The sequence below is a fragment of the Diprion similis genome, chromosome 6 (assembly GCF_021155765.1).
Source record: "Diprion similis isolate iyDipSimi1 chromosome 6, iyDipSimi1.1, whole genome shotgun sequence".
Classification (NCBI taxonomy): Eukaryota; Metazoa; Arthropoda; class Insecta; order Hymenoptera; family Diprionidae; genus Diprion; species Diprion similis.
In genome coordinates, this window is record NC_060110.1 from 317,728 (window position 1) to 328,595 (window position 10,868).

A 10,868-nucleotide genomic window follows, 5' to 3' on the forward strand; every position below is an offset into this window, starting at 1 on the left:
ACTTTGCAAGTCTAATGGTAAACCCGCCCTCTAAATCATATCCAAAATTCACAATTTTGTAGTTTGTATTTTATAATTTTTTTTTTCAAAATATTTCAAAAATGGAAAAATTTGAAAAATAATTTTAAAATACAAACTAAAAAATGTAAATTTTGGATTATTTTTGAGGACAGGTTTACCATTAGACGTGCAAAGTTTCAAAGATACTAGGCAAAAAAAGCCATATATACGGCCATTCTAAAAGTTTTATAAAGAAATTTCAAAATCGGTAAAAAATTTAAAAAAAAATTCATAAGCGTGTTACGTCCGGCGTCCCGCCACACGTCTCCTCCACCTTCCTCGACAACCTCTCGCCTCTACCTGCCATTCCCATCGTAATGCTACACTCCATATCTCGTCCTCCCATTTCCATCTTGCCTTACGCCACTCGTTATCGCCCTTACGTTGCTATTTCTATTCCCCTCTATCCTGGATCCTCGCTCCTTTCTCACGCTGAGGATGGACTCCGATCAGAACTTTCAACCCGACAACATCGAGCTCCTACTTCTTTCCTCCCATCACCTCAACTACTCCCCAACAACTTCGCCGCTTATTTCACCCCATTCCCAAATCTCAATAAAAGTTTATTTCTCATCAAACATAATCCTTCTCTAATTATTATTCTTCCCTCTTCCATTCCCTGAACGAGGACAGTGACGAGAACCGACCAAAAAATAGCACCCGAATCAACATCTCGGGTGGGTACAAGAACTACCGTCCCTCTGTACCGTAACAAGCGTTCAGAAAAATTAACAAATTTGATTCGTATAAAAAAACAAGGGGTCACCGTTATGTTATTGAATAATTAATTGTTTTAACAATTAGTTAATAACTTTCGAGTGATATTAATGTTGGTTATCGTAGTTCATAGTATGCCAATTATTGCTGAATTTTTTCAGATTTTCATTGAATCCCGAAGTACAATAATTCTGATTAAATACATTTTTCGTCCGAAAAGTGTCCCGCATACATCCTTAAGGTAGTTCTATCGGTACACGTATGAGCCAAAAGTTTAGCCCGCTCCGTGTAGTTACATCCTATTTCTAGATTTCGCGGTAGGGCAAAAACTTTTAACAGAGACTGTACGCCTCTACACGGAACTGTTATATATGAACGAGCTCTCACACGTAAACACATAGCGGCACTGAACGTGGCAACAGCGCGATTCCCAACTTTTGTCAACATTTAAACAGTTCCATAAAATTGATAAAAAATGTCAGATAGAGTACGACTAAAGGGTCGTTTTATCAAGAAAAAAGTGCGTGATAAACAAGTGAAAGCCGTGGCGGCTATGCGTGAAGCGCATCTTTCGAAAAACGTGCCAAGATCCCCGCCTAACCTCAAATTTTCGTTCGACGGTAGACGTATTGTCGACATGCAATACCTTTCGGAACATTTGAAATGCATCAAATGCAAAAAAGATATTTTTTTGAGGAATACGGTAGAGGAATCGCGAATGGGTTTGAACTGTATTCTAAATATTTCCTGCGAAGAGTGTTCAACGTTGACACGAGTGCACACCGGAAAAATGCATGGCACAGGAGAAAATAAAAATCGAGTCGACGTCAATACGAAAGCTGTGTTGGGTAAGTAAATTATTCTTATAAATTATAGAATGGTTTTTGATAATTAAAAATGAGTTAACTAGAGCCTAAATATCTTTAATATTTTTTCAGGTGCTGTCCACTCCGGCATTGGGGAAACAGCTTTGAACAAGCTATTGGTCTGTTTGAATGTTCCTCCGATATCAGCAAACCTGTACAAGAGATATGAACGGGAAATCGGGCCAGCTATAGAAGCTGCTGCAAAAGACTCATGTCGAGAAGCTGCGAAGGAAGAAAAACAATTAGTCATAGCTAATGTCGACAAGTTATGTCAGGAGATGTAAGTTTCATATTTTCTCCTTAGCGTAGTAAAGCTTTGTAACAAAAGCATTTGCTACGGTGAGTACAAAATATTGAGAAGACATTCTTCGCAGAATGAGTGATGATCATGAAACTAGGTACTGCGGAGAAGAGAAATTACAAAATTTCCTGCTGCGGTTGAGAACATGATCCACTGTGGTACAGTTTACTCTGTATTTACAACAGTTTTTTTAAAAAATGTCTGAAATAGACAATTTTATGTACTTTAAAAAAAACTCAACGGTGGATCAAAGTTAATTATTTCCCTTGATGCTGTAGATAGTTTTTTAATTTCCCTCGCAGTGCACAATTTCATTGTCGTTGCTCTTGTTTTTGTTTTCTTTCAGATTGTTGAACGATACAGTGCCTTGACACCAATTATTGGAAAGCAAAAGCTGGAACAATAAGATTAATCGTGTAAATTAATAATCAGATTTTCATAGCATTTTACAGCTATTTTTATAGGAATTTTGTATATAAATAATTGTAACATACGATTTATTTTAAGACGTTTTTCACCTAGTACTCGTATTTTTATGAATTCTAATTTTTCAAGTTTTATTACTTGTATTTTTATCAATTACAGTTGATGTCAAGAAATAAACTGGAACATTCGGCAAATTTTGTGTTTTATAGTCTTTCATGCATCCTACAGATTTTCTCTTTCTCTATTTTCTCTACCGTAATTAGGCCAAAAGATGTAGTCCAAGACATCTTCCCTTTCATGGAGTCTCTGAGAGTTTCAACGAATGTCGACGTTCAGCACCCTGAAGGTACAGAGGATGCCTTGGACCAAAGAAAAATATTCGATGCAGCCGTTGGAAATATCGTCAACATCATCGTATCATATGATATGGGTTGGAGCAAACGAGGCAACGGACGGAGCTATAATAGCTTAAATGGTTATGGTACCATAATCGGATTCCTAAGTGGGAAAGTTTTAGATTTTGCAGCGCGTAATAGGAAATGCAAACGTTGCAGCACTGGTCATGATAAATCCGACCATGATTGCCGACAAAACTTTTCTGGTAGTGCTAAGGCGATGGAGCCTGATGTAGGAGCAACTCTAGTCAATGACAGTACGATTCTCAAAGAAATTGGATTAAACGTCAAAGTGCTCATCGGTGACGAGGATAGTTCAACAATCGCTGCAGTACGACAAGGCAATCCTGAGTCGGTTCACAAATTGACAGATGCAAATCATCTGAGAAAAAACTTTATGAGCGCATTATACGATTTGAGGAAAAATTTCAAAGAAATGAGGGATAAGAAAGTTATTCCCCATTTGAAGAAATGTTTCTCTTACGCTTTGGCTCAAAATAAAGGGGACAGCGCCAACCTAGCCAAAAGTCTTCGCAATATTCCGGAGCATTTCTTCGGTCGCCATGAAAACTGTGGAACGTGGTGCAAACAGCCGCACAAAATAGTGCTACAAAACGTACAACTGCACGCAAAATTGTCGGAAATATTCGAGAAATATGCGGGCAACGCTGCTAAATTTTCGATTGTCGCATCCAGTCAGCCTAACGAAAGTTTTAACAACATGATGGCTCACAAAACACCGAAAAACGGTTGTTATAGTCAAAGCGAAGCAGCGGATTATAGATTAGCCAGCACCGTGTGCACGAAAAACGAAGGAGAAATGTTTGTTTTGAACGTCAATTCAAAATATTTGAATCTTTCTCCTGGAAAATATACCGAATCTTTTACTAAGAAGTTGGACCAAAAGAGAAAAAAGAGAGCGATAAAGGCGAAATTGCCTTCAAGTAAAGCACGTCGAAATTTACTCACTCAAACGAAAGAAACTTGTAGAAAATCAATGGAGAAGTCTGAAGGAACACAATACGAGAGAAATTGTGGTATGGATATCGACGTGCAAAATTCTACAAGTATTAATGTACCACTGAGAAATACTGCTGAAGATTTACCCGATGTTTTTTTATCTTCGGACGACTGCAACATCATTTATTTCGATCTCGAAACGTCTGGATTGTCGAAAACATCAGAAATCTTACAAATTGCAGCAAAATTTGAAGATCGAAAATTCAGTGTATACGTCAATCCATCGAAAGCTATCGATTCTACTGCGTCCAGAATTACAGGATTAAAGTTCGTTAAAGGAAATCTGTATTTCAACGGCAAAAAAGTCCCGTCGATGTCACCACGGGACGCCCTAGAATCATTTCAAGAATTTATCGACTTCTCGTCTAAACCTTGCATTCTTGTAGCTCATAATGTTTCGTTTGATTCTGCTCACTTGCTTCGGTATATCATTCAAAATGGAATGATTCTAAATTTCCAAAAGATCGCAGGATTTTCAGACAGCTTGGCGATTTTGCGAAAAGTTTTACCCGAAAGAAAAAAAGAAAATGGAATGTTTAAACTGGAGACGCTGGCACGTGATTTTTTAAAATTGACAATGACTGACGAATTTCACGAAGCATTATTTGATGTTGATATATTAGAGAAATTGTGCCATCTGCTTGTCGAGAAAGAAGATTTTTGTTTGCACTGTAAACCATATAAAAACTCGGTGTTAATGAAAATTTGTACACCGTCTTTGAAAAATTTGAAAGGCGTAGTTTCGGACGCAATTATCAAAAGAATAGCAAGCGCTGGGTTCGATTTCGAAATTCTGACAACAGTTTACGCGACAGGAGGAGAAGCTGCAATTAGGGAATTATTGACCAAAGAAACGACGGAAAAAAAACCACGCGTTACCAAAATGAAGAAAATTATCGACAATATAATATCGCACCTGCAAAGTAGGTCTTAACTTCAAACTCTCAAGCATATCGAAATATATTGAGTTTTCGTTATTTCATGTTGTTTTTATGTATTATCTTCATTAATACTTTGTTTTTCTATAATAAAAGTTTATATTTCATTATTACATTATAATGTAAATTAAAATAATTAAATATGAATAAATATTTTCCAATCATTCAGACAAAAAAAAACATTCCTTCCTTCACCTTGCTAGAAACAGAAAATTTGGGCTCTATCGATTCAAATTTCGCGCGCATCTTGGCCAGCTGTCGCCTCGCATCGTTGCCGCGTCAACACAATCACTCCCCTGCACGTTCAGTGTCGAGCGCAAATTATTACTTTCGAAAGACTATAAATCGGAAACTAGATGGTCAAAAATTTTCATTTTTTTTCAAAAGCATCTATATATAGTCAAGAATAATATGTTATTTTTTCAAAAAATTGGTAAGATCCGTTCTCTTGTTATAATTACTTATGTAACTGTAGTTGGAGTCTCTCACGTGTTAAGTATAGGAAACGTGCCCCAGAAACATGATTTTTGATAGCGTTTATCTAACAAACTAGATGGTGAATCACTTTAAAAATTTGACCATTTCTTTATGACTGTATCTTCTACGTCATATTAAAATTTCAAGTGATTCGTAAGATTTTGGAAAAACGATAGAACTACCTTAATTAAAAGCAAAATAAAATGACGCTCTTTTCTCGGCCGAAATGTAGAAGCCATTCGTCAATCTGGCGATGATAATCGACACATACATAACGATACACAACCTCGTTCAAATTCGCTGTTTCTCTTTCATCACGGAGTAAGTTGACCGTGAAATATAAAATAGCATAATGTTACGTACCGTTCATTCAACTGATCGTTCCGCATCCGTCTGCCTGCACGCACACATGCACTACTACATAGGACCACTATACGTGCGAGCAAGTGGCGACGTCAAGCGTTCATTTAGAGAACTAAATTGTCGGCTTCGACATGAACGCAGGACTTGTGCTTCCATGTAAGTCTATATTCTTTGCCGCCGCGCTGTTGCCACAGTCATGCTTGACACCTAGCGGCAGCAAACCCTCTCGCCCCACAGGTGGATAATTCCATTTTTGACGCATGCGACCGAGAGGTGGCGATAATTAAGGAAGAAGTAGGTGAAGAAGACAAACCGATATTCAGAAAAAATAACCGAACGTTAGCAGGTTGCGAGGCAGGGAAAAGTTTACACGCAATAAAAAAGCGTTACCACTGTAAGGTATGCACGCTAGAGGCGTGCGTGTTGCGTGCTGTAGGTGGCTGTGGCGGCAGCGGAGTCGTCGTAGTAGTGTGGCACTGACGAAGCATCATATAAAATGTAAGAGCTACAAGAGCTCCCGGCTCTTGTTAATAAACATATATTTCTTAAACAACTTAATTTGCGGTTCATTCACCCTACAGCCATTACATGGCGCAGCCGGTAGGATCAATAAAAAACGATGGTGAAAGGTGAAGAATAAGAAATATTCCGTGGTTAAAATTTAATAACCTAAATGGAAAAACGTGCACGACGCGCTACGAACAAGATGGACGGTTTCAAGCCCCCCAAGTCGATGAGTGTAGAAGGCAATCTCAGTGAAAATCGGCGTAAATTCAAACAGAGCTATGACATTTATATGGAAGCATCGGGAAAAATAAGTGTTGAGACAGCGAAAAAAACAGCCATATTTTTAAACCTAATTGGTGAAGATGCGGTTGAGCTGTTCAATACATTTAACATAAGTGACGCGGACAAAAAGATAGAACAAAAGGTGATAGAGCATTTCGAGGCCTACTGCGTTCCCAAGAAAAATGTTGTGTTTGAAAGATTTGTGTTTTACAAAAGAGATCAGAGAGAAGGCGAAATGTTCGAGCAATTCTTAACAGACGTTAAAAAGTTGTCAAAAACGTGTGAGTTCCAAAATCTCGCTGATGAAATGATTCGAGATCGTATAGTACTAGGAATCAGTGATTTGACATTACAAGAAAGACTTCTCCGAATTGATGACTTGGACATGAAAAAAGCAGTCGATTATTGCAAAGCTGCTGAAGCGTCAAAAACTCAGGCAAAAAATTTGCAAGTGAAATCCGTTGAAGGTATAAAACCATACAAAAATAAAGTGGATAAGAAGAGCAAAGCATCCGAGGGGAGTAAGAAGACTGGGCAGTTCAACTGTGGAAGGTGCGCCCAAAGACATGGGCCTCGCCAGTGTCCTGCTTTCGGGAAGAAATGTACGAGCTGTGGGATTCTCAACCACTTTGCAGTTTCCTGTCGCAAGAAGAACGTCAAGGAAATACAGGAGTCTGAAGATATCGACTTTTGTAATGATAATACTAGTTTTTGCATTGAAACGTTAAGCATGGAAAGTATTGATAACGTTGACACATGGCACGAGGAAATAATTGTAGAAAAGTCCGAGGTAAAATTTAAACTTGATATAGGTGCGCAGGTCAACATCTTGCCTAATAGCTTATTAGAGAAAATAGGTAAGAAGTGTGAGATAAAACCATTAAAGGTAGTATTGGAAACGTTTGGAGGCTTTAAAATAAAACCTCTTGGTATCGTAAACCTCAAGTGTCAAGTACAAGACAAGGAAAGCCTTGCTGATTTCATAGTAGTAGAACGTAAAGTTACGCCAATATTAGGATTGGAAACCTGTGTCAAACTGAATTTAATACAAAAAATTGAAGCGATAAGTGATGTAGGCAGAAAACAGTTCATCTCAGATAACAGAGAAATATTTGAAGGGCTAGGGACATTCAAGGATAAGTGTACGATCTCACTGAAAGAAAATTGTAGACCTATTGCCAATCCACCGAGGAGAGTTTCGATAGCCATAAGAGATAAATTAGAGGCAACGTTGAAAGAAATGGAGAAGAGAGGTATAGTATCTAAAGTAACAAATCCTACTGAATGGATTAGTAATCTAGTAATAGTAGAGAAGAAGGATAAAACTTTGAGATTGTGTCTAGACCCCACTAATTTAAATAAGGCGATAAAAAGGAATCCAAATGTACTAATACCCACAATTGCGGAGATAAGCGAAAAATTGTGCAATAAGAGAATCTTTTCAGTACTAGATCTAAAGGATGGGTTTGGCACGTCGAATTAGACAGCAAATCTAGTGAATTATGCACATTTAGTACTCCATTTGGGTGTTGGAAATTTAATAGATTACCATTCGGGTTAAATATGGCTCCGGAGTATTTTCAGTACATTAACAGCAAAAATTTTGCCGATATTGAGGGTGTTCAAATCTACTTTGATGATTTACTGATTGCTGCTGATTCACTAGATGAGCATGATAAGATAATGGAAAAAGTAACTAAAAGAGCCAAGGAAGTTGGCGTAAAGTTTAACCCAAACAAAATACAGTACAAAGTTTGTCAAGTAAAATATCTGGGACATTTGTTCGACAAAGATGGCATGCATGTTGATCCGGATAGGCTTCAAGCAATACTAGCACTAAAAAATCCTGTAGATAAGAAGGGGTTGCAAAGTATTTTGGGAATTGTGAACTTTGTAAGACAATACATACCTAATCTGGCTGAACTGACAGCACCATTGAGAGAGCTGTTAAAAGAAAAAGTGGAGTTTCTTTGGTTGCAAAGACACTCTGATGCGTTAGAACAAATTAAAAAAACAGCTCACAAGTGCACCAGTTTTGACAAATTTCGATTCTAGTAAGGAAGTTACCATACAGACTGATGCATCACAAAGTGGGTTGGGATGTTGCTTGCTGCAGGAAGGTAGATCAGTTTGCTATGCATCACATAGCCTAAACAATGCTGAAAAGAACTATGCAACAATAGAAAAAGAGTTGTTAGGAATAGTGTTTGCCACCAAAAGGTTCCATAACTTCATATATGGTCGTAACGTTAACGTGGTCACAGATCATAAGCCACTTGTCAGCATTATTAATAATAAAAACATAGGTGACATAGCGTCCAGTAGGCTACAACGGATGAAAATAAAACTATTGAAATATAATTTAGCTGTATCCCATGCACCGGGTAAAAACATGTATGTAGCAGATTTGCTATCAAGAAACCATATGGCGAACAGTAAGGATAGTTCAAGTGATTGGATCACTGAAGTAGTTCATTCAGTCAATACTAGTCTAAATATCTCAGATTCTAAAAAGAAGGAATACCAAACAGCAACTGAATCAGATTCGGTATTGTACAAAATTAAGAAGTACTACAACGAGGGCTGGCCACCAGACAAAAGCAAGGTTAGCGAAGATATTAAATTCTATTACAAATATCGGAATGAATTGAATGTCGAGGATGATTTGGTATATTTAAATTATAGATTGGTTGTACCAACTGAACTTAGAAAGGATGTCTTAAAACTGTTACACGAGGCTCATCTAGGAGTCAACAAAACTAAAGCCAGGGCACGTCAAGCTGTTTATTGGCCAGGCCTCATGGTAGACATAGAAAACATGGTGGCCATGTGTAGAGTTTGTGAAAAGTTTAGGACAAAAAATATTAAGGAGCCATTGATTCCTCACGACATACCGGACATACCATTTAATAAAATTGCCACTGATATTTGTGAGTTCATGGGCAAAAATTTTCTTATTATACAAGACTATTTCTCTAAGTGGCTGGAAATATTGCCAATAGCAAATAAGACAGCTGCTGAGGTATTAAGAAGTTCAAAGTTGTATTTGCAACTCATGGCATACCGAGACAGGTCATTAGTGATAACATGCCGTTTCATTCATACGAATTTGGCCAGTTTGCGAAGGGTTGGAATTTTGAGGTGGTAACTAGCTCGCCGACTTATCCCCAGAGTAATGGTCAAGCAGAAAGAGCTGTGCAGACTGCCAAAAATATTTTGAAAAAGTGTAAAGAGGAGGATAAGGATATTAACTTAGCCTTACTAGAATATAGGAATTGTCCTATTTCTGGGATAGCAGCCTCACCAGCCCAGATAATTTTTAGTCGAAGACTGAGAGGTAAACTACCTATTCACTCCAATCTTTTAAAGCCAGTAATTGAACCAAATGTACACGAACAAATTAAACACAGACAGAATATATATAAATACTATTATGACAAAATTGCTAAACCTAGACAAGACCTTGGGCCTGGAGAAAATATCGTACTGCGAGAAGGGAAAATCTGGGAACCGGCCCGGATTATACAAAAGCACAGCACTCCAAGATCATACGTGATCAAAGACCAAAAAGGAGAAACGCTGAGACGAAATTCAATACACTTAAGAAAATCAAAAAACAAGTACAGGCAAATAACTGATAACTGCAATAATGACTCTAATTGTGATGCTAATATTAAGATGACTGATAACTGTAATGATGACAACTGTGATGTTAGTATTAAGAACGATATTGATGATAATGTTAACACTACAAGTACACCTGCTAAAAAAGGGCAAATTCAAATTGGTAAAGACTCAACTAAACAGACTGTGACAACTCGTAGTGGTCGTAGCATTAGGGAGCCTTCTAAATTTAAGGATTATATAAAGGGATAGTCAGATATATATAACAATAACAAAATATATATCTAATCTCAAAAGGGAAGGTGTAAGGTATGCACGCTAGAGGCGTGCGTGTTGCGTGCTGTAGGTGGCTGTGGCGGCAGCGGAGTCGTCGTAGTAGTGTGGCACTGACGAAGCATCATATAAAATGTAAGAGCTACAAGAGCTCCCGGCTTTTGTTAATAAACATATATTTCTTAAACAACTTAATTTGCGGTTCATTCACCCCACAGCCATTACAACCACAATATCGAGAAAAAAAGTTGAGCAGTGTGAAAAAATTCAGTTAAATTCTGAAAATCTCTGACTTTTCCCTGACATTTCCAGAACCATAAAATCCCCTGACAATTCCCGGTTTTCCAGATTTCCCTGACCGCTGGACACCCTGTCAGACAGTCTCATATGTAATATGTGTTTTTGTAAGATTCCACAAAACTGTTATGGAATCTCTAGGGTACGGAATTTGTTAGTTTCACTTTATAATTTTTTAGCAGGTAATCTTATGCTGGATTTGGAGCCCAGTGATCCGACTTGTACAGGAAAAACCGGGGCACGACGAACCCTCTGAAAAATTTGCAAACAAAAACAAAACATTAAAAATAAAAAATGATTTGTGCAATCGTTCTATAATTGA

The 10,868-nt window shown here is 37.7% G+C and overlaps 3 protein-coding genes across 3 annotated transcripts; all 3 read left to right on the forward strand.

Annotated features, from left to right (window-relative positions):
• Nucleotides 1-1,252: 1,252 nt before the first annotated feature.
• On the forward strand, nt 1,253-1,927 carry LOC124407155. Its single transcript, XM_046883010.1, has 2 exons — nt 1,253-1,625; nt 1,716-1,927. The coding sequence occupies exons 1-2, from the start codon at nt 1,253-1,255 to the stop codon at nt 1,925-1,927; spliced, it is 585 nt and encodes a 194-aa protein (XP_046738966.1).
• A 740-nt stretch (nt 1,928-2,667) lies between these two features.
• On the forward strand, nt 2,668-5,808 carry LOC124407446. Its single transcript, XM_046883569.1, has 2 exons — nt 2,668-4,708; nt 5,705-5,808. Exons 1-2 carry the CDS (start codon nt 2,668-2,670, stop codon nt 5,806-5,808), a joined length of 2,145 nt encoding a protein of 714 aa, XP_046739525.1.
• Nucleotides 5,809-7,915: 2,107 nt separating this feature from the next.
• LOC124407447 (uncharacterized protein K02A2.6-like) lies at nt 7,916-10,228 on the forward strand. The gene is made up of 3 exons (XM_046883570.1): nt 7,916-8,245; nt 8,370-9,374; nt 9,470-10,228. Exons 1-3 carry the CDS (start codon nt 7,916-7,918, stop codon nt 10,226-10,228), a joined length of 2,094 nt encoding a protein of 697 aa, XP_046739526.1.
• Nucleotides 10,229-10,868: the final 640 nt, after the last annotated feature.

Coding starts and splice junctions, on each gene's coding strand:
- LOC124407155 (XM_046883010.1), top strand. CDS start 1,253: ATGTCAGATAGAGTACGACTAAAGGGTCGTTTTATCAAGAAAAAAGTG. Junction 1,626..1,715: donor CAATACGAAAGCTGTGTTGG/GTAAGTAAATTA, acceptor ATATTTTTTCAG/GTGCTGTCCACTCCGGCATT.
- LOC124407446 (XM_046883569.1), top strand. CDS start 2,668: ATGGAGTCTCTGAGAGTTTCAACGAATGTCGACGTTCAGCACCCTGAA. Junction 4,709..5,704: donor TATAATATCGCACCTGCAAA/GTAGGTCTTAAC, acceptor ACATGAACGCAG/GACTTGTGCTTCCATGTAAG.
- LOC124407447 (XM_046883570.1), top strand. CDS start 7,916: ATGGCTCCGGAGTATTTTCAGTACATTAACAGCAAAAATTTTGCCGAT. Junction 8,246..8,369: donor TTTTGGGAATTGTGAACTTT/GTAAGACAATAC, acceptor TTAAAAAAACAG/CTCACAAGTGCACCAGTTTT. Junction 9,375..9,469: donor CAAATAAGACAGCTGCTGAG/GTATTAAGAAGT, acceptor GAATTTGGCCAG/TTTGCGAAGGGTTGGAATTT.